The sequence below is a fragment of the Monodelphis domestica genome, chromosome 1 (genome assembly GCF_027887165.1).
Source record: "Monodelphis domestica isolate mMonDom1 chromosome 1, mMonDom1.pri, whole genome shotgun sequence".
Taxonomy (NCBI): domain Eukaryota; kingdom Metazoa; phylum Chordata; class Mammalia; order Didelphimorphia; family Didelphidae; genus Monodelphis; species Monodelphis domestica.
This window is the reverse complement of record NC_077227.1, coordinates 332,137,688-332,161,352: the sequence shown is the minus strand read 5'-3', so window position 1 is coordinate 332,161,352 and position 23,665 is coordinate 332,137,688. Positions and strand designations below refer to the sequence as shown.

At 35.9% G+C, this 23,665-nt stretch overlaps 1 protein-coding gene across 4 annotated transcripts in view; it reads right to left on the bottom strand.

Annotated features, from left to right (window-relative positions):
- The window catches only part of ATG2B (autophagy related 2B), a 138,179-nt gene that overhangs the window by 101,720 nt on the left and 12,794 nt on the right, over window positions 1–23,665 (bottom strand). For 3 of the 4 annotated variants that reach the window (XM_001367856.3, XM_007473620.2, XM_007473621.2), the window contains exons 2-5: window positions 19,653–19,815; window positions 15,712–15,864; window positions 14,266–14,368; window positions 1,194–1,356 (exon numbers count right to left, since the gene is read on the bottom strand). In XM_001367856.3, coding sequence (XP_001367893.1) covers window positions 1,194–1,356; window positions 14,266–14,368; window positions 15,712–15,864; window positions 19,653–19,815 — 582 coding nt within the window. Of the gene's footprint in view, window positions 1–1,193; window positions 1,357–7,304; window positions 7,417–14,265; window positions 14,371–15,711; window positions 15,865–19,652; window positions 19,816–23,665 lie in introns of those variants that run through there. The other variant, XM_016424156.2, reaches the window with a different exon arrangement.

Below are 23,665 nucleotides of genomic sequence, written 5' to 3'. Positions count from 1 at the left end.
GTGAAAGTTTTTGAAAGACAATAGAGGACTTGATCATGTTTGTAAGGAAGGAGCTAGTAAGGAAGACAAATCTGAAGATGACACAGGGAGCTCTTGGAATAAAAAGGAAAAAGTAAGTATAAGTAAAGGAGGAAGGAGCTTAACAAAGAAAGACTATGAGAAGATAGGGACAAATGAAGATTTAAAGGGATGTTAAGATGTAGTCTAGGACAGACAAAGAAGCTTAGGATAGATAGTTGTTTGTTTTTTTAGGAAAGAAAGATAAAAATGGCATAGGGAATAGGTATTAGACAAAGTCAGAATGAAGTGAGATCAAATCTTGCCTGAGACACTAACTAAAACTCTGGGTGAATCACTTAACCTCATTTTAAATATGCCCTTTACTCAGTCTCAGTTTCCTGCATATATAAAATGGGGATAGCACATACTTAAAAGGACTATTCTAAGAATAAAATGAGAAAAAAAAACATATAAATTTGAAAACCTTAAAGTTCTAAGTAAATGTTAACTGTATGCAGTCCTCTGCTTTGAAGGTATTAAAGAGTAACACTGGATGCTTCAGGAGAAAGAAGAAAGTTTGGAATGCCTAATATGGGGGGTGTGATTAAAAGTGATAAAAAAAAAAAGTTTAGAAAAAATAAATAAGACTGCTGAGGATCATGTACTAATAAATATAACATGTAAATATTTTCCCTATTTTAAGTTTGGAAGAACTTTTAGAAAACTAGATTTAGAAAATCAGTATGAGGCCTATTTTTATTCTCTTACAGTTACATTTATTCCTACTAAATACACTAACTGTTAAAACAGGAGACATATGTAAATAAGTACAACATTATAAAGGGTAATTTGTAGTCACTGCTTCCATACCTTGGCAGACTGTCTTTGTGTCTTGCTACAGATACAAAAATTTACAACCAGGTGATGAGTGCCTAGTAATGAACTTGTCCAAAATTAGGTAAGCACACCCTGTCAAAAGACAAAATCATCCCTTGCCCAGCCCATAATCAATAGCTGTTCAGCTTGTATTCTACTATCAAGGTCTGCATTCCACTCCCATAGCCTTTAAGAACCTGGGTCATGTCTTCTCCCCAATAAGGAGCTTCTGCAAAGGATGTTATAATAAATGTAGGGGAAATGTAATGTTCCTCATTCAAACTTTTAAATACACAGTATTAATGTATTTGTTTTACCACTTGTGCAGTTGAAGACCCTGGAGAAGATTTTGCTGATGCAGAAAATTCATCCCAAAACACAGAAACTCCAGAAAGCTGAAGTAGCTTGTGAGCAAAAGCTGTAGGCTGATGTACATTGATTCCAGAGCATTCATCAGCAGTTTCATCACAATACATAGTTCTGAAAAATAAAATCCCCAAAAAATGGATTTTTCTTTCAAAATCACCAAGAACATCTACTTACTATTATATTAAATGCATAAACAAGTTATTTAACAAGAAGTTTTCAATAATGGGTACTATTTAAGTTAAATGGGATAAGAATTAATATACTTTTTTATAATGACCATTTAACAAAGAAAAAATAACTTCCTAGGATTTTAAATTTAGGAAATATGACTTTATGAGGCTGACTTCATGAGTAAAACTACTCTGTTCTCCAACAGAAAACACTTAAACAGAAAAACACTTAATGGACAATGGAAAAGCACTATCAAAAACAAAATAGTCAGTTTGTTCTGGTTTTATATAAAATGTCAGAAATGATCATTCTTATTTTCTGATCCCTTCATTTCCCAATTCTAGTGCTTTCCTTCCTAAATTCCTTATATTTAGCTATATTTTATGTTGACACTTTCAAATTGTGGTGTGAGATGTATAATCTGAATCGAAGTACACACCATCTCTGAGAAGGGGGAGGGACAGGAGGGAGACAATATGGATCTTATAATTTCAGAAAACAAATGTAGAAAATTGTTATTGTATGTAATTGGGAAAATTAGATATCATGGGGGAAAATTTGTGGTGTGGGAGAAGACTTTTGAGACTCCTCTGGATAGCAAGAAGATTAAATCAGTCAATACTGAAAGAAATTAATTCAGACTATTCATTGGAAAGTCAAATGATGAAGATGAAGCTTTAATACTCTGGTCACATGATGAGAAGACAAGAGAACAGTAATACAAGTCTGGAGAGCTTGGCTCTATTCCTCTAGAATCTAAGGGCATGAATCCAATTTCCACTTCTGATGTTTAGTACATGAGTAGCCTTGTACAAGTCATTTAAATTCCCTGGGTCTCAGTTTCCAAGGCTATAAAAAGAGGGGTTTATACTACATGGCCTCTGAAGTCCCTTCCAGCTCTTAATCTATTCTCCTTGCCTATAAAAATAAAGAGTCTGGATGAGATGTCCCATAAACATAGCATTCATTGACTGAGTTTTTAGTCAGTATTCATATAGCTCTCCTATGAAGAGGATGCTAACACAAAGCAAATTGTCCAGCGCACATAAATTATAAACAAATTGTTATAGACATGTTTTATGATAAATGTTTATACAATGTAAATAAGCTCTGAATAAATGAAAATGGAACTTGGAGCTCTAGTAAGCTAGCTATCACCTTTATCTTGCCCATAGTTAGGACTATATGTAATTTCACTGCTATTTACAAACCATTTAAGCACAATTGTGGCCATCTTCCTCACAGCCCTCCCACTGGAATCTGGTCTCTGTTTCTGAAACACTAAGCACTAACAGTAGCTTTCATCTTCTCCTGGCCTTGAATCAGGCAACCATGCCTGAAGTCACCTTTTCTTTGTATCCTAAGCAGTTAGTATAGTGCCTCACACATAAGTGATTAATACTTATCATTAAATTTTTGCTTTATTATGTCATTCTGCAAAGAGATCTCAAATAATTATGTACACAAGAACATTCTGCCTCTGTGATATATTCTAAATATGGCTTATCAACTGAAGGTAAATTTGGAAAGATGAAAAAAAAAATCTTCTTTGTTATTTCTACATGAGTCAATCTACCTGTCAGAAATATTCATCAGATTTTTAAGGCAAATAAGGAAAACCCTAAGCAATCTACTTTCAATCTAGGTGAATCATTTTAGTCTTCCATGTTTATCTGTTAAAACATTGAAGCCTTAAGGTCAAGTTTCCAGGTCTAGATTTTAGGCAGAATGTACTTACCATGACATGGCCAGACGATGCTTGAGTTTGCTAGTGGGCTTCTATATGCCCCAAATCACAAAAACAATAAACATCCCAGGTTGAGCAATAAGATCTCAGGAGCTTGGATGAAGGCAATATTGAACCTTTTCAACACCTGCATTCATCATTGGAGCTTCTCCAATATAATCTGCCTAGGTTCATTCCCCAACAATTAACATATTCCCAATCCATTTTACTCTTGTCAAAGGACAACCCACCTGCCCAACTCTACCTATTCAATCCCTCATTCCAATCCACGTCAATTCTACTGCCATCCTAATGTCCCACTCCAGGATTCCTACACTTGCCACTGTGCCTTATAGAATTCCTGCTGTATCTTCAATAAACTATTTATTCTCTCTTCCCCTCTTCCTACAAACTATCCTTTTCTTCTTCTTCCATGTTCTAGACTTCACTAACATATTAGATTCCCTATGTAGACTATATGAACAATGAGTAGTTAGTAAGCTCCTACTGTGTGCCAGGTCTGTACTAAGTGGCTTATTACCTGAAAATAAATTTAGGAAGATAAAAAAAATTATCCTTGTTAATTCTACATCAATCCATCTACCTCTCTGAGAAATATTTATCAGGTTTCTAAATAGAAAAAAAAAAGGAAAACTCTGAGCAATTTGTTTTTCCAAAACAAAACAGTTCCTGTCCACAATGATTTTACAGTCTAATGGAGAAAGTACCTGGGCACAAAGGCCTGAAAAAGATGATGTTGGAGCCAGAAACAAGCAAAAGAGCAAATGGCAAAGGAAGAGATGGCTGAGATTTTGAGCCCTCCAAAAATGGAAGCTCATGGGGAGTTTTTAGGCCATTCTTCAGCCTACCAATTAACAAAGCTGGAGTAACAAAGCTATGCTCAAAGAGTATATTCAAAACTTGTTATCTAATCTGAACTGGGCACTAGTTGCAAAAGAGCAATACTTCTTTTCCCCAACTGCTTCTCTGTCCCACTGATCTAACTGAACATTTTCCAAACCTCTCTTCACTTCAAGTATTCCATAGCACCCACTCACCTAACCCTTTCAAATGAAGCTCTCATCTCCTACTTAACTTCAAAGAAATCATGACCCCTCACTTTAAGCTCTTTTTCCCTTCTACTCATCTCATATGTCCTATCCCTATGACATTATTCCCCTACTATTTTCTCCTTTATTGTAATCTTTATTGAATGTGGTCACTCTCTTTGCCATAGTGATCTGTATCTACCCTTGCTCCCATTTCCTTGAATTTTCTTCTGCAGATCTCCCAGACTATCACCTTTTCTCTCTCTAATCCCTCTAATCCTCATTCTTTCTGTACTGGCTCCTTCATAATTGCTTACAAGCATACCAAGTTTCCACCATCCTTAAAAATCCTTCATTAGATCCTTCTATCTCCACTAACTAATCTACAGTTCCTCTCCTTCTCACCCAAGGTCTTTTTTAAAAAGTCATTTCTAGGGGGCAGCTGGGTAGCTCAGTGGATTGAGAGCCAGGCCAAGAGACGGGAGGTCCTAGGTTCAAATCTGGCCTCAGCCAACTTCCTAGCTGTGTGATCCTGGGCAAGTCACTTGACCCCCATTGCCTAGTCCTTACCACTCTTCTGCCTTGGAGTCAATACATAGTATTGACTCCAAGACAGAAGGTAAGGGTTAAAAAAAAAAAGTCATTTCTAGTGAGCTCCTACTTCTCCCCTCATCTTCTTTTTTAAACCCATACCTTCTTAATATCAATTCTAAGACAGAATAGCAGTAAGGGCTAGGCAATCAATGTTAAGTGACTTGCCATGATAACCCAGCTAGGATGTGTATGAGGCCAAATTTGAACCCAGGTCCTCCAAACTCCAAACTCCTACCACTCTATCCCCTTTGCTACCTAGCTGCCATTCTCACCTTCTTCTAAATATTCTGAAATTTACCCTCCCATTTCATTCTTTAACAGAAACATCTTTCTTCAAAGTTATTGTGTTAGAAACAATATCTGCCATGTAGACAAAGCTGGTTTTTACTTAAAACATTAATGAATCAGTCTCTTCAAGACTTAAGTAGCTTGGAGGACTAAATCTTGCACACAACACAGATTCTCGGTGACCTAAGCATAAAAAGTCAGTGTACAAGGAGTCAGGCTTCTTCTAGCTTTCTAGCTTCTGCCTGGCAAATTAACTATGACCAAGAGAAAGGAAAGCATCTCATTTCACTCCAATCTCAACCTAAATTACCAGAACAGCTTGAGTCAGGTCTGGCCTACCATATTTGGTATACAGCAATAGTATTTAATCAACTGATTATCTACTATGTTTCAGGAACTGTGCTGTGTTAGAAATATTAAAAAAAAAAAGTAAAAAGAGCATCTGCACTTAAGCAGGTCACAATCCAATAAGACAGACAGCATTTAACAACTTTGTATAAACAAGATATATACAGGATAAAGTAGAAATGATCACATAAAGATATTAACGTTAAAGGAAACTGGTTAAGGTACCTCATAGAAGATCAGATAAAAATCATCTCCCTAAGAGGGACATGAGTGAAACAGAGAAAAAGGAGCCCCAGGGGACTGCACTTCTGGTAGTGCTGACCATGAAGCATTACCCACAGCTTGAGAGGAAATCAGAAGGTAAACTAGGGGCAATGAGTAATTACCAAGAAATGCCAACATGTTCTGTGACTTTTAAGAACTATAGCCAGAAAATGATAAATAATGTAAAGTGCTGGTTGAATTTACATAATTTTTACATTGAGGAGAGATAATGTGTTCTGGGTTCAGTAGCTACAGGAGGCTTGGACTTTCCCTAAAGACTGGAATTAAGGTAGTATCTAAAAACTTCAATGAATGAATTGCTTCAGACTTTTTATAATACAAACTGGAAGCAAATGGGAACTGTGTCACATGTACTCTGTCAAAACTCTTAGATACAAACCACTGGGGAAAGCACTTGAAGGGACAATGCTTGATCTTTCCTAGGAGCCCAAAGATCTTTTTTCAGAGTTGGGGATATGTACAAATATTCCAAATGCATTCAAGCTGATTTGCTAAAGTAAGGGGAGATGAGCTATTATCAGTTTAGAAAATTTAAAAGGAGAAAATTTCAGCTCTCCTTTAAACTATAACTCTTTCTGCAACTTCAAGGAAGTGATAAATGAGAGGCTCCTGGGGAGGGGGGGTTGGGGGGTGGAAGGGGGAGTGGCCACTACAGCAATGGCAATGCCCACAGCAGTACTCCACCCTCATAAATAGGCACAAGAACAGCACTTGGGGCAATGGTACTCTAATCAAAGCACCTAGGGCAGTTACTGGCCAGGCAAAGAGTACAAAACTTGAGGTCTTGACAAAGGAGAGAATTGCTAAGGTCCCTCTAGAGAAGGGTATCAAGGGTACCGCAGAAGCGGGTAGGGGAGGAAATACCTTGCATTTGGCCCAAATCTTTAAGATCCAAGAATAAATGAATGAAAAAGCATTTATTAAATATTTACTGTGTGCTAAGCACTGAGAAACAGAAAAGGAGAGACAATCCCTACTCTCAAAGAACTTATATATTCTGATGACATAGATAAGAAATTTCATCAGGTGGTAAGGTACTATGGTCTCTGGGGTATGAGGACTAAGCAAATGGTAATTATCTTCTTTTATCTTTTGTCTTACAGAAGATTAGTAAGGACTACACAAGTGGAGTTAAACCACTTGCCCATGGTCACACAGCTAGGAAGTATCTAAGGCCAGATTTGAATCCAGGTCCTTCTGACTCTGGGCCTAGCACTCTACTGTGCTATCTAACTGACTCAGTGATGTATGTTCTTTAATGTCATTTCCACTGATAAAACCTTATCTTTTTTTTATGCTAAACTATTTGATACAGTCAACAACTTTGTTAGTAAGAACTTTCTCTTCTAGGTCTTCTGTGGCTACTAAAGGAGGCAGGAAAAATCATTTGAGAGATTGTATCTTGAGATAATGGCTGTGGGGATCAGCTAGAAGCAGGATTGGTAGTATGGGGAACTCTCTCTGGGGCTTAGGGTCCTAAGCAATTTCCATAAGGTCCAAGAAATGATCAAGATGGAGATGGTGGTTTGATTCACCTGAGATATGATGCCTTTTTTCTCTCCTTCAAGGTACCTTGATGCTTCAGTAGTCTAGCTTACCTGCCCCATAGTTCAGCAGTTGGTGAGTATAGCTGACCCATTTCTACGAGTGTAGGTAAAGTCTGAGTTCCTTGGTCTTTGTTCTCCTCCATTTTTAGTAGTGGAAGGTCCTCTAAAACAATGGTTTCAAAATCAAATAGAAATGGAGGCCACTAATTGGTATGTAATTGACTTAGTTTTAAAATGTAATGTTATCTATATTTTCTTTTATTTGTCTCTATTTTGTTAAATATTTCCTACTTACACTTTAATCTGGTTCAGGACTCTCTCCAGAGTTCTTTGAGCTTGACAACTGCTCTAAAACACCCTTAGAACCATGGCAACCAAGGAGTAGGGAATGGTAGGAATAATATGTGCTTTATCAACTACAGTTGTTTTATTTTGAAATGTACTGAAATTATCCTCTAGCCTTAATTGGTTCAGGGGTTCAATTGTTAAGAATTTCCCAGAGGCCAAAGCACAAAAAGTTAGCTCTCTTTAGCCCTTCATAACCTGACCCCTTCCTACTTTCTTCAGTCTTCTTACATTTTAAAATTCCTTATATTATATACTGTGACCTAGTGGCACTGATCTCTTGCTGTTCCACATACAAAACACTAATTTTCTGTAAGTAGCCAAGAATCAGGCTAGTGCTGGCACTTTCCTCTGATCTACTAAATAATGTCTATTTTTCCTAAACCAGAGTTGCTGTGCAGAGTATGCTGAAACTTCCCCATATGGCTAGCATTCTATGACACAGCAACAATTCCAGATATCTGGTTATGCCCTTTGCTTCTTTGTTCCAATGTCCCCTTACTTCCTTCTTCCCTTCTCCCTCTCCTGGGCAGTTAAAATTCCCAGTATGTGATCTCAGAATACTCTTCTCTAGATGAATGACCCACGTTGGTATGGGCTAAAATCACTCCCTGCACTAGCCCATGAAACTCAAGTTTTCATAGAACTCTCAAAAATCTTCAAATGGAGCACATCTATCCCACTGGGCATTTAGCTTCACATACTTGCCCAGTGCAACTGAATTAGGCACAGAGGACCACATGCATTTTATTCTCCTGAGGCATGAGTATTCCGCATGTCCTTCCAATCCCAACTCCTACCAAACATATTCACTCACTGTTCCTTATGCCTTTAGTTCTCTCTTCTTGACTCCCTATCTCCTGGCTTCCTGCAGATCTCTATTATAATCCCATACTCTGCAAGAAACTTTCCCAAAGCCCATTTAACGCTAGTTTCTTACTTTAAAATTATCTCCAAATTCTCCTGTATATATCTTGTTTGAACATAGTTGTTTACATTTTTGCCTCCCCCATTAGACTATGAGTTCCTTGAGAGTAAGAGCTTTATGTTTTTATTTTACCTTTATTTTTATTCTCAGAATTTAGCAGTGCCTAGCACATTGTAAGTACTTATATAAAAATATAATGTATATCTATTTGGGGACTTGGCCCTAGGAATAAATATCTGTCCAGCATTTAACAGAATCTGATCCCTTCCAATCTTTCTAGTGTTCTTACTTGACTCCTCTGCCCACATTCTACAGTCTAGAAATTCTGATTGATAAAGCCGCTTTATCTCTTCAGTCTCAGACTCTGCACCAGTTATCCCCTATCCTCCAATACTCTTTGAAGATAAGACAATTTTCATTTTTTTCTTTTTGTCTCTTAATGATTGAGGTATAAAATATTTAGTGCTCCTTAAAAACAACACTTTTCCAGGTCACACGATCAACAAAATAAGAGGACATTTTCTTTAATCCTCAATACCTTTCAAACCTTTTTAAAATAGAAATTATAGGGGAAGCTGGGTGGATCAGTGGATTGAGAGCCAGGCCTAAAATGGGAGGTCCTAAATCCAAATCTGGCCTCAGACGCACAGCTGTGTGACCCTAGGCAAGTCACTTGACCCCAGGCAAGTCACTTGACCCCCTAACTGCCTCACCCTTATCACTCTTCCGCCTTGGAATCTGGAATGTGAGGGTTTAATAAAAATAGAAATTAAGGGGAGCAGCTAGGTGACAAAGTAGATAGAAAGCCAGGTCTGAGACAGGAGGTCCTAGGTTCAAATCTAACCTCAAATATTTCCTATCTATATAACCCTGGGCAAGTCACTTAATACCCACTGCTTAGCCCTTACTGCTCTTTTGCCTTAGAACCATATTGGTTCTAAGACAGAAGATAAGAGTTATTTTAAAATTAATTAATTTAATAGAAATTATGCACAAAAGATAAATCAATTTCAGCTGTCCCTGCAAACTAAGCCACTCAAAAGAGGAAAACAATTCAATCAATTAATAGCAGAGAAGGCATTAATTGCTAGATCCTACCATTCACTCAGCATCCTTTCCACTGCTGCCCGTCACATTAAAGCACAACACAATACAACTTGCCTCACCTCCAACCATATATCCAGTGTCAGAGAAAAGAACTTTGTGCTGCAACAAAGTTCAGTCAGAGCAATGAGAAACAGAGGGAACAGAATGGCTATGTGACACTTCACTAAGCCTAAGGGAAGAGCCCAGCATCCAGCTCTGGCCTGTTTTGTCTCCCCTTAAAGTCATTTAGGGACCTGATGCATATGAAATGTAAATCACCTTGTAATGGAGGAAGTGGGATGACTGACATGCAACAAGAGAATAAACCATCAAAGTAAAAGCCAGAAAGTGAGCAACAAGAGAATATAAAAAACCCAAAATTAACAAAGACCCCAGTAGGAAGAAAATTCAATTAAAGATTTTATGCATAAGCAATTAAACCAAAAGGAAAGATATTATAAGAAGGGAAGACAGCTCCCCACACAGCTAAAAGAATCCAGACATATATGAACAAATATCAGAAGAAAAAAGAAAATTAATTAATGTCTGATAGCACAAAGGATTCTGTGGATTTCGAAAAGAGCAGGGAACAACAGTAATATATACTATTAAAAGAGAAATAAGAATTGTGAGAACAGAATCTGTGGTCATCACAGCAGAAATAATTGGCAGGATAGAAAAACTTGAATCCATAGTAGGAAGACTCACCAAAGAAACAAAAGGAAGGGTGACTAACTGGGAATGCAATTACAAAGAAGTGAAGGACAATGTGAAAAAAATAGAAGCAAAAAGCAATTATATTGAAAGAAAGCATGCTTTTCACTGAAGTAGAATATATCGATCTCAAAGATAGAAAATAAAAAAAAAATTGAAGAATTATAGGACTTCCAGAAGAAAAGTCAAAAAACCAAATAGTAAAAGGCAAGAAATAATAGAACATTTTCCAGAACTCCTAAAAACAGAAAACAAAGTGCCAATTAAAAGAATCAATAGACTGTCTTCACCAAAAAAAAGGAAAAACACACATACATATATGTGTACAATCATACTATATTGTAAATTTCACACAATGATTAAATTTAACATTTCTACTAATAACAAATTCTGAAAGCAAACATCAAAAAGATTTTTTTATATTTGAAGGAAAGAAATTTCAATTAACTCATATTTTTCTGCAACTATTAGAAAACACAGGGAAGAATGGAATAATGTGTTCTGAAGAACAAAGAATTTGAAGATGTAACCCATGGTGACCTACCCTAAAAACTTCAACCTAATCATTAGTGGAAAAAGATGAAAGTTCAATAAAAACAAAGTGTTCAAAATGTTCCTGGAAAAAAAAAAACAAATGTAAGGAGATTCATTGCTTTTCAAACATCTCTACCATATAACCAAGAAAGGTAAATAAATACAGCAACCAAGACAACAATAAAATAACAGAGAAACCATTAAGATACTTCTTTATACATGTACACAAGGAGATCAAGGTGAAAGCACAAATCAAATAGAAAAGATGGTAAAACATCGTAGCTTGAAAATTCAAACCAGAAAAAGGGGGGGGGGGGGGGGAGAGAAGACTGAGGAGAATATGTGAAGTACCCTGTAAAAGTCAAAGGCTAATAACAAAGGGAAAAATAAACAACTATAGTCTCTCAGGAAGAAGAGAACTCATAGGAGAATGGGCAATGAACCAAAAGATTAAAAAGGGAAGGAAAGAAAAGGAGAAATCATGTTTCAGTTTTATTGATGAATGCTCCCACAGGAGAAGAGATAGTCTATAAAGACAGATGGCAACCTTACAAGGGTAAAATCTATAGGAATTTATTGCTCGGAGAAGAAGAGGAACTAGAGTTCCCAAGAGTAACTAATATTCAGTAAAGTGAAAAGGCATGGTCACAGGGAGGAGATTTCAAGGTATAAAGAGAACAAATAACCATGAGAAAGGCCACAAAGGCTAAGATGAACTGAAAAATCAGGAGCATAGGAAAATTCCTACCATCAGGCAATAGTCTATCACCTGCAGAAAGAGATATTTCTGATAGTGAAGCACAAAAGTAAAGGTGTACAAGGATACAAGATCTACAAGACAATAACATAAAAACTGCTTAGAAGAGATCCCAAAATGAATACCTTAGGATCCTTAATTCAATGAGAAATAGGGAGACTAAAAGAACTAAAAAAAGCATAAAGGCCATGAATTAAAGAATAAAACGTCTAGAAATGGAAAGATAAGCAATGCAAGGATTGAGGGGAAGAAATTCTTTTTTTTTTAAGGGTACAGAAAATGACATTTAAAAAACTAATGAACAAAATCAAATTGAAGGAAAGGAGAGAAAGATTTTAATTATTTAACTGATTTGGGAATAGAGGAAAAGCAGCAAATAAGTATATAAAATCAAGGAGAGGGAAGGAACTAAGAATTAAACAAAACTCTAAAACTACGCGTGGCCAATGAGAATCATGGTTGCCTTAAAGTAGATTAAGCTAAAATAGCTAAAGAAATATAGTCCTGTGATTTGGGGAGGGAATCAAAAGTACTGTAAACAAATAATGGAAAACATAAACCTAACACTCATAACTTTAAACATGAATGAATTAATCAATAAAATACAATGGAAAAAAATTCTCACAATCTATTGCTTAAAATATACACATTTAAATAACAAATTGTGGGGGACCCAGGTGTTAAATCCCCCCAAACTCTCCCTCCTCTCATCCTGTAAGGTCACAAAGAGGACACAGTTGCAGAAAAGAGAACAACGTAAGCTTGATAAAGATATGATGGGTAGGAAGAAATTAACTCCCTGGCTCCAGATGCCAGGCTCTAGTCAAAATTATTTTGGTTCACTATTTCAGTCCAATAATGAGACAGCCTGTTCGCATAGTAAGAAGGAATATAGGGACTACTTTTGGTACAGAGAACAAGCACAAGCTTGAAGCAGAAGCCTGAAGCATGACGGAGAATGATGAAATAAACCAGGATTGTTAGAAGCCTGCTGGTGCTAAATGCTGTCCTTTTAATCCTAATCGTTAACTCCCACCCCATCTCAGTTTTGAGATCCCTTCAGAACACTCCAGCCCACATAATATCACAATAAATCACAATTACAAATATACAAACAAGATAAAATGAAAAGTTAGAAAAAAATTTACTGTGCATTAGGTAAATCACCCAAAGCAGAGAATTGCAATCATTCAATGTGACAAAACAGAAACAAATGTTTAAAACACAAAAAGGAATAAATAAGGAAATTACACTGTGTTGAAATTGACAATAGACCAATATCAATATTAAACTTAATTGTTCCAAATACCTTACAATTTTTCACAAAAGAAACATTAACTGAGTTACAAGAATACATACAGTAACACAATTGAGCCAGGAGACTCCCTCTCAGATCAAATAAGTCTAATAAAAAGATAAATAAAAAGGAAAATAAAAACTGTACAAATTTATGGAGAAACTAGAACAGGCTTATGGCTTATAAATGGGAGTGCTAAGGAATATGCATATTTTTCAGTACCACATGGAACTTTGATATAAACTGACCATATGTTAGGGGATAAAAAAGATAGCAAAATAAATGTAAAAACAGAAATCCTAAACATATTCATTACAGACAATAACCAATTAAAAATTCAATTCAGGAAGCACAGAAAAAAAAATTAAGACCCAGAAGGAGACTTAACAATGAAATACTAAATAAGGTAAAAAAATTAATTCTAGAAACAATTAATAATTATGTAAAACAAATTGATAAAAATATGTCACATCTATGGATAGATAAAATAAAGCCCTTAAGAGGCCGTCTGACATAACAGATGTTGACCATGTCATCAGGATGACCTGAGTTCAAATCCTAACTGATATATAATAGTTGTATGAGCATATAAGTAAGTCACATCACCTTTCTGTGCCTCATACAACTATTATATATCAGTCAGTTGCCCATTTCAAACAAAGAGAATTTCCATACTATAACCATGATGAAATTACAGTTCTCAGCTGGAGAATTTTTTTAAAGAGTCTTTTGTTTTTTTATAATGATGAAAAACATACCCATAAAATTATACATATTGAAACTGAATTTCATAATAATAATAAATAGCAGCTAACATTTAAGGAGTGCTATGTGCCAGGCTCTGTGCTAAGTACCTCCTAATTATTCTCTCATTTGATCCACATAACAACCCTGGGAGGTAGGTGCTATTATTATACCCATTTTATAGATGAAAAAACTGAGACAAACAGATGTTAAATGACTTGACTAAGGTCACATAGCCATTAAATATCCGGATGTTGTACTCAGGTCTTCCTGACTTCAAGTCAAGTGCTCTATTCACTATGTCACCTACTTGTGTCCATAAATGAAAATTATGTGTTTAGCATTAAACATCTATTCACTTCAGTTGCTCTCAATTAAAGCGATGTCATTTATGCTGTTAAAGACTGAAAATTCAATAATATTCCATCTACATCCAGGCTATTCGATATCTATAGGTCTCGAGAATGGCACTGAAGCTGAACAAAATATGGACAACATTGCTTTGTTTAGCAACATTTATCTCCAAAGATAAAGTGAATATCCCAAAGATTTCATTTATTATTTTTAAATATCATGAAGTCATATTTTAAAACTTAAGAGATCTTACCTTTCAATTCGAATTTCAAGTGCAGTCCCAGTTTTTGAATTTTCGGGTATATGCTCAATCCTCAAAACCGTATCCAGGAAAGTGACTTTCACTCTTCTTAGAACTACAGCAAAATAGGTAGCAATAACTTCTATTAAAACTATTTTATTTTTACTGAACACAAGAAATAAACTATAATTGAATCAAAATAACCTAATTAGAGGAGAAAATAAAATTGTTAAAAATTTAAAAGTCCAACTTTTTTTATTTTAAAAAGTCTATTCCCAAGTAAGCAAATGGCATCTGTTATGACCTAACAGATATGTGTACCTTGTTTAAAGTTATTTATAAAACTCTAAGCATATAAAGTATTCTTTATAAAAAGCAGGATATAGTCAAACAAGACACGTAAGTGTAGAAAAAGAAGTAATAATATTCATACTACTACTAATTTCAACAAATACATGCAAATATATACACACACAAACAGGCCTACATGGATTTGCTTCCCAAAAATGAACCAGTATTTTAGAGTGAATGATGACTAAAAGTCCCTTCCCACATTAAGATTCTATAATTTAAATCAAAATTCAAACCAACCCCCAACAGTGATTGAAGTACACAAAAGTTTTTAAAAGAACTATGAGCTATGAATAATGACTTAAAAACATGCTCCAAATCATTAATATTTAGAGAAATTAAAATAATCTCATACTCTATAAATAGTAAACATGACAATAACAAAACAAAACAAAAAAAAAAGAAGGATCAATATTTAAAAGGCATGGAGAGACAAACTGATACCCTGATGGTGGAGCTGTAAATTTGTCCAACCATATAAAATGAATTTGGGATTATGCAAGAAAACTTTAACTGTCTAGGAATTGTTTTAACTATGACAAAAGAATCTTATTATTAGGTATATCTGAGATAATAAAAAGTCTACTATATACCAAAATATTCATAGTAGCCCATCTAAAAATAAAAAAAGTATCTATCAAGCGAGGGGGACTTCAAAAATTATGGCATATGAATATATTGAAATATTAATGTATTGGTAAGAAATGAAAACTAGGAAGAATTCAGAGAAACATGAGAAAATGTGAAGAGAAAAATAAAAACAAAAACTATATACACATATATGTATGTATATTGTCACCATCAATATAAATAAATATTAAACAAACTGAAATCTTGAGTAAAGGGAAAACCAATGAACACCACACAGAGGTCTTTGAGAACAAATAATAAAAAATATTTTCTTATTCTTGGAAGAGGCAAGGAATTATTGGTACACAATGTTGCATGCATTATCAGATGTAGACAATATAATAGATGTTTTATTTGGTATTTTGCTGTTATTAAAAGGAGAGTTAAATCTAGTAAATGAGGTAGGGTTTCCAGAAATTATTAAAATTTAAATCACTACATCATTGTTAAGATACAATGAAGAAATCCAGAACAAACCTGTTTCAATGGTTTCAGCAAATTTTTCAAGTCCTTCAAAAGGCTGTGATCCATCCCCTTGTTCATCTGTTAATTTATGGCTAAGGCATTCTTTTGCCAATTGCATGCTGCTAGTCATGAAACTTGACCAATACATAGGCTCAGAACCAGTTGCTATGGAAGGCAAATTAATAAATCCATCAACAAACATTTAACCACTGATTATGTGCCAAGCACTGGACTAAGTACTAGAGATACAAAGAAAAACAAGAAAGATTCTGTGCTCAGAGAACTTATATACACATATAAATAAATATATAATCTAGACAAAATTAATACAAAGTAGTCTTGGGACAATACTAAGATCTAGAGCAGTGATGATGAACCTTTTAGAGACGGAGAGCCAGGCCCAACCCTCACCCAATCCCCCATACCAAATGGCATACCCTTCCCCCCACCTCATGCTAGGTGTGCCCCCTTTTACCGCACACAGGGGAGGGAGAAAGCACTCCCAATAGGGCTGTTAGACAGAGGGGGCAGGTGAAGAAAGGAATGTCCTCAGTGAGCATAGAGAGGGGGAGGGGAGTGGCCCAAGAGCTTCTCTTCCCTCCAGCTCTGCCACCTGTGAGCCTCCCACCTTACCCACTGTGTGCTTCCATTGGGCTGTTGGGCAGAGGGGCAGGGGAGGTGAAAAGATGCCATCAGGTGCAGTGGAAAGGGGGAGGGAAGCTGCTCTGCCCAAGTCTCTCTGCCTTTCTAGTAACAAACTGGTGGGAGGAAGGGGAAGAAATGCTTCACGAAGGAGTAGCTCTTCATCTGAGTTCTGAAAGAAATTATGGATTCTATTAGATATAGATGAGTAGGGGGAACATTCCAAATATGGGGAAAAGCTAGTACACAAAGTGTGGAAATAGGTGATAGTATATTATGTGAAAGGAACACTATGGTTCCTCAGACAATATGGTTGAATTATAGCAATTTAGAGGGGAAAAAAGCAGCAAGAGGTTAACTTAGAAATTATATTCAAATTAACTACAGAATACATGTAAAATATCTGGGAGTCTTCTCTCAAAACATACAAAGAAATTACATGAATACAACTATAAAATTTTGTTTTACAAAAATAACAGGAGAAAATGGAATATTAATTGCTCATGGTTGGGTCGTGTTAATATATCAAAAATTACAATGTTGCCTAAATTAATTTACAGGTTTAGTGTCATGCCAAAGCAGAAAAGGGTTACTTTCTAAAAAATAGTTTTAAAAAAAAGAGAACAAAATTCATTTGGAAGAACAAAAAATTGAATATATCAAGGGAATAGTTTTAATGTAAAAAGAATGAGTCCCATTAATATTGTGCAATAAAGCAGTAATTATTAAAGCTATATGGTACTGGGGGATGGTTGAATAGCTCAGTGGATTGAGAGCTAGGCCTAGAGATGGAAGGTCCTAGGTAAAAATCTGGCCTTAGACACTTCCTAACTATAAGACTAACCCTGAGCAAGTCACTTAAACCCTACTGCCTAGCCCTTACCACTCTTTTGGCTTAGTATATTGTATTGATTCTAAAGTGGAAGGTAAGGATTTTTTTTTTAACTATATGGTATTAGATGAAAAAAATGAAAAAGTGATCAATGAAACAGATTATGTAAACAAGCCTCAAATGCATAAAAGTACTGTGTTTATTAATAAGCCAAGTGGTACCAATTACTGGGGTAATTGTTCCTTATTTAAAAAAAAACTACTGGGAAAACCAGAAAGAAAACCAGAAGAACATTGTACAGAGACTGATACATTGTGGCACAAATGAATGTAATGGACTTCTCCATTAGTGGAAATGCAGTGATCCTGAACAACTCAAGGGATTTATGAGAAAGAACACTATCCCCATTCAGAGGAAAAATGGTGAAAGTAGAAAATCAAATTTCCAAGAGTCCCAAATCCAACACTTTTTTTGTTGTATTATGCTACCTAACTCACTACTCCAAGACTTCAAGCCTAGTGACTAGAAAGATAATAGTACTATCAATAGAAATACAGAAGCTATGAGGAATGGCAAGTTTGTAGAAAATAAGTTCAGTTTGGACCTACTAAGGAATTGATATAAAAAAAAAAAACTTGAAAGCTTCTGTAGCCTTGTGACAAGGAAATCACTTTAAAAGACTGATATATATTAATTTAAGGTCGCCAAGGAATTCAGGTATGTAATTCCCAAATGAAAACTCAAGTCAGTAGTCAACCTTTTATGGAGTTTTTCATTACAAACAGGAGGAAGAAAGGAGAGAGGGAGGGAGGGAGAGGGAGAGGGAGAGGTGGAGGGGGAGACAGAGGGAGGGAGGGAGAGAGGGAGAGAGGGAGAGAGGGAGAGAGAGGGAGAGAGAGAGAGAGGAAGAGAGAGAGAGAGAGAGAGAGAGAGAGAGAGAGAGAGAGAGAGAGAGAGAGAGAGAGAGAGAGAGAGAGAGAGAGAGAGAGAGAGAGAGAGAGAGAGAAAATAGGGCTTAAATACCCCATCTGTTTAGGCTGGGCCAAAAGGCCCAAGCCCTTAGATAGCTGAGGCAAAGAAAAGAGATCAGTCCCTATCACTCACGTGACCAAAATGGAGAAACAGTCTCAGGGGCCTCCACCTCCAGCCTCCTTCAGAGCAAGCTTCTCAGAGCAAAACCTCTCCAACCCCTCAGTCCTCAGACCCTGCTATCTTTAAGGAAACCATCTAAGTTCCCTCCCCTCAGTTCTCACATCTACCAATCACTGTCCATGTCTTCCCTGTGCCAATAGTGGCTCTAGCTTAACCCAGGACCGCCCAGAGGTCTATGGCTTTGCACATGTCTGTTGAAGGTCATATTCTCAAATAATTAAATCTTGATCCTTGCTGCAGCCCTTCCTAAATCCTTTTACTCTGAGTAGGGTGGAGATTGTAGTTTCAAGACCTGGTTCTGTCATTCCAAGTATCTCTATTGTATCAATTCTAAAATCAATCATGACTCAAAGAACTTCCTGTTCTATGCTTAAGCATAGGTCAAAGCCCTTTCCATTGTTCAGCAAAAGGTTTCTGTCCTAAAGCAGTCCCAAGTAGGGAGGAGAAGGATCCTCCCATGCCAAGGGGGTTCACATTCCAATAGAGTTCTTACTATCAGTAGGAAATTTTTTCCAAGTATGAAACTTTCCAATGGTAAAACTTCCAACATTCACAAGTCTAAGAAATTTTAAGGTTTACAGCCTCTTGCCAGCAAGAAGCCACAAGGTAAGAAAGCTAGAGAGAGGATAGTAGTTTGGGATTCCGCGAAGGGCGTGGCGGAGCCAAGTTGCAAATATGAGATGGAAGAAATGAGTCAGAAATCAGGCCATACTGATTACATATGAGCCACAGCAGAACTCCAATCAGTGTACTTCTCAAAAGGCTATTAGTCCAATGATCCAAATTTAATACCACACAGGTCGGAGACATGATAGAGAAAAGAAAGTGCCTGGCCAAAGTCCAGGTCCCAGGTGAGAGAAATAGAGAAGGAAAGGAATTAAAGATGGAGCTTGGCCAGAGGCCAAGCTCCAGCAAAGACAGACATCGGTGAGATCTAAGATCCAAGAGAGGGCGGAGATTGCTCTGGTTCTCCTTTTAATCTCTTTGATATGCAAATATACACAATACATAGGGATGATTATCATTGGTTAACGACAAGGTATAGGTGTGGTTTATCTTAGCCAGGTGAACACAAAGAAACTGGTTTTCCCGCTTAACCTGGGGGAAGCTGGGATCAAGGGTCAGAGGCTTTCCTAGCCAAGACTGAGCATGCTCTCTTCTAAGCCACTCTGTGCATTCTAACTGTTTCCCTTGTCCCTAGATAGAGGTGGACTGCTACAGCTTCCATTCCCTTTAACCGTGGGTTCCACAATCATGTTAACAAAACAAAAATGGAATCAAAATGAAATAGCTATGACTAGCACCATTTGATTCATAACATACTTACCTAATCGAGGCCTGGGCCTGAACACCAGCTCTAATCCTTTCACTTCTAGTGCACAATTATCTTGTAACAATGAGCCCCAAGGAACAGAGAGAGAAATTGACTGAATAAATCCTTCTGTAACTTCCAGAGGTGCATCTGCTGATTCTAGAATTTCATTTAGACTCTAAAAAGAGAATACAAATTCATTTTTAAATTATATTTGAAAATAGCTTACATGATTAAATCAATCACAGTATAATATGCAAATCAGTAATAATAGAACAAGTTGAAAAACACTATACTTTTATTTTAAATCAAATATTCCAATATCTAATATTTTCAAGACACTATACAGCATTATGTTCTTTATTTCTTATCTCACACTTTTTAACAGAATGTATGTTTTTAGGAATTTAGGGATAAATGATATCTTATATTTCTCCATATATCCCAAGGAATATCTAAGCACAGTCCTGAGCACATTGAGAGAAAAATGTTAGAAAGGAAAAAGCATTCACTGATTCAGTCTTAAGTCCAACTTGCTACTTATTAACTACAAGTTACAAAATGAGAATAATGTTTGTACTACCTATTCCACAAAGTTGTTTGGAGATTTAAATGGTATAATAAATGTCAAGTAGGTTGTAACCCTTAAGAAGGGATATGCTGACAAATATTTAATACCTAGATCTCAGAAAAATGCAAGAGACCCATTTAAGATTAATCTGCATTATTAATAATTGTTCCATCATTTTTAAAAGGCTAGAGGATCAACAAAACAAAACAACAACAACAAATTAAGCCCATATTTGTATAGCATTTGATGATTTTTGAGGTATAATGGCTAACACTGAAAATTTTTACACTGCCTCTGGAAAATTCGTAGGTGCTGGCTCCAATTTATTTTCTTTGAATGTTATAGTTTTTAGATCTCTATTCAGAATTTGTGAAAATTGGTTAGGTGAGTCAGTAAATCCCTGGGGCAAAAGAGTCCAGGTCCATTGAGTTTTTCCCCAGGTAAAAGCAAAAATCTTTTGAGAATCCTCATGAATTGGAATTGAGAAAAAAGCTACCACATTGAAATATTTTACCTGACTTAGAATGGAAGAAATTATAGCAGCTGGACTTGGTACAATTGGATTTGTCTTTACCACATGATCATTTACAGCTCTCAGATCCTGTATGAATTATGTAGACAATTTTGCCATTCTGATCTGGCTTTGGCTTTTTTATTGGAAGTCTAGGTGTATTGTATTCTAAGAAGCAAGGTATTATGATCCCTTGTTGGATTAGGGACTCAATAATAGGTCTGATACCTTCTATTGCTTCTTTACTAAAGGGATATTGAGGTACACAAGGAACTGGTCCTTCCTTAGTCCTCATCCTGACTGGAGTAGCTGATTTCAATAGACCTACATCTGTGGAAGACTTTGGCCAAAGATCTTTAGGGATGTCCTCAGGTATTGGATAGATTGAATCTAAGACACCTTCTGTACTGGCTGAATCTAAGAACAGCAGTGGAAAAGCTTTCAGAGATTCTTCTGGTAGATGTAATGAAATATCACCAGTATCCATACATTGGATCATTGCCCTTAGTTTACATAATACATCTCTACCTAAAAGATTCATTGGGCATTCTGGCATACACAGAAATGCAAGCTCCACAGATAATGGACCTAAAGTAAACATTTTTGGTTGTAATTTTGTTACTGTCTGAAGTTTACCAATAGCACCTATTACTTCCATGTACCAATAGTTCTACAATTCCTAGGAAAACTTTGCAAAACCGATTTACTGGCTCCAGTATCAACCAGAAGTTCATAAATCTGGTCTCCAATAGTTATAGACACATATGGTTCTGGACTATTTGGTAGTTGAAATGTTTCCAACACCAGTGGTAGCACAGCAACCTCAGTACAAAGCTCAGTCATTTCCTGTCCATCCAAATTTATATTTGCTTGAATTGCATGATATTACCAGGATTTTACATCTTTAACACCATCATCATCTTTTTCATTACTCTCACTGGTCTTTAAAATCTCTACCTTGATATCATTGTTCTCATTTACAATCACATTATCTTTATCCAATTTACAGTCTTCATTATTTTTCATTATTTCACAATCATTAGAATTTTCAACTAATTTTACATTACAATTTTCCTTTTCCTCACAATTATTAACACTAATTACATTATCCTTTGTTTCAATCACATTATTTAAAAATTCATTAACTCCATTACATTCAATTCCATTTATTTTCAATCCATTAGTCTTTAAATACTTGAGAATTCTGGGTACACCTTCATAATGAACATGTCCCTTGGTTCTGATCACCCTTATGTCCACTAACTACTTGGCTGTATTTGAGTTTTTCTCCTGATTTAACCCACTCTTGCATTGTGGTTAAATCAGGTGCCTGAGCTCCCTGACAGCAAGCATTTTGGCAATTATTACTATTATTTCTTCTATAATAATTGTTATTCCAATGATTGTTATTACATCCATTATTATACTGTCTATTACATTCGTTATTCTGATTTATTTGCCTAGAAAATTGTCCTCTGAATCTACATTCCCTCATAAAATATTCTACTTTATTACATAAAAAATATCTTGGAGGTCTAGATCTCCTTTCCCTTGGTCTGTACTGATTGTTTGGTTGCAGATCCAAGTGCTGCTACTGCTTTTATTTCCTTTATTTCACTATCCCTTGCCTTACTTTAAGCATTCCTTAATTTTTTCCTTAAATCCTCAATTACTGTATTCCTATCTTCATATCTATCATCATTATCCATGTATAAATAAGTTTCTTTTCTCTTTAACTCTTCCTAACCCATCTCTTCCCAGTCTGGGCAACTCTTCTTAAAAAATAGCTTTGGGACAGTCATTTTTAATAAATAGTCTCTGGATGTGGGCAATTGTGTCATCAGCCAACGCACTGAATCCTAATATTAATTTAGCAGCATCTGTTATTCTTTCTAGAAAACTGGTTGGTGATTCATTCTGTTTCTGTTTTATACTTTCAAATTTGAACCAAGCATTTGGGCGTTTGAAATGCCTTTTCATTACTTCATTGATTGACCTCCTGACCTGTTTCATCCTTCTATAATCAGGGTCTGAATTCATATCTATCCCTTCAAAATCTTGTGGCCATGGGGTCAAAGATGGATCATTTTTGGTCTCTTCTATGAATTGGCTCCTCTCTCTCGGTAAGTAATTTCTTCATCAGTAAGAAAAAAATCAGCATAGTCTGGGTCAAAGATCTCAATTGCCCTCTGAAATTCCTTTATTACTTTATTAGGTTCATCGGAGAAGGCAAGGGGTTCTACGTCTGATACTTTTTAAATCCTCAGAAGTAACTTATGTTTCTTAACTTTACATACTTCATCCTAAGCAACAATCGGTATATCTCTAAGAGGGAACAAAGAAGCCTAAGTCTTATGAAATTCAGCATTCTCCCTTTCCAATCTGGACATTTTCTTAACATTTCCTTATCAATAGCATTATCCTGTAAATCATGCAAAACACCATTATTCAGAATCATTTTCTCCTTCATATATTGTTCTACTGCTTCAATTTCATCCTTCATTACCATTAGCATTTGCTTCATTTCTGAATCCTTCATTATCCATTGTACAATTGCCCTTAATTTGTAATCAACTCCAAAAAACAGGAATCTGCATTTGTATACCACAATCAAACATAAGCATATTAACAGTACGTGGGCCAAAATAGTTCTTGAAGTCAATGACATAACCGGTTCCATTCATTCATAACCCAGTATAATGTAACAGCAATGAGGGAATAGGGTGAAAATCCCATAAGGGAACAGTCCCAGAAAAAATACAAAACAGCATTTGTCATGTCTCTTTGACATGATGCTCAATGTATACAGAAAGTTATATAGAAGAGGATACGTGTTGTTAGTATCCACCTTGATTATCAATAACAAAAGCCCAAAAAACAAAACAGAAAAAAATTTTTTTTTTTACCTAACACATGTGCTTTTGCCCTTTAACAGTCTCTTTAATT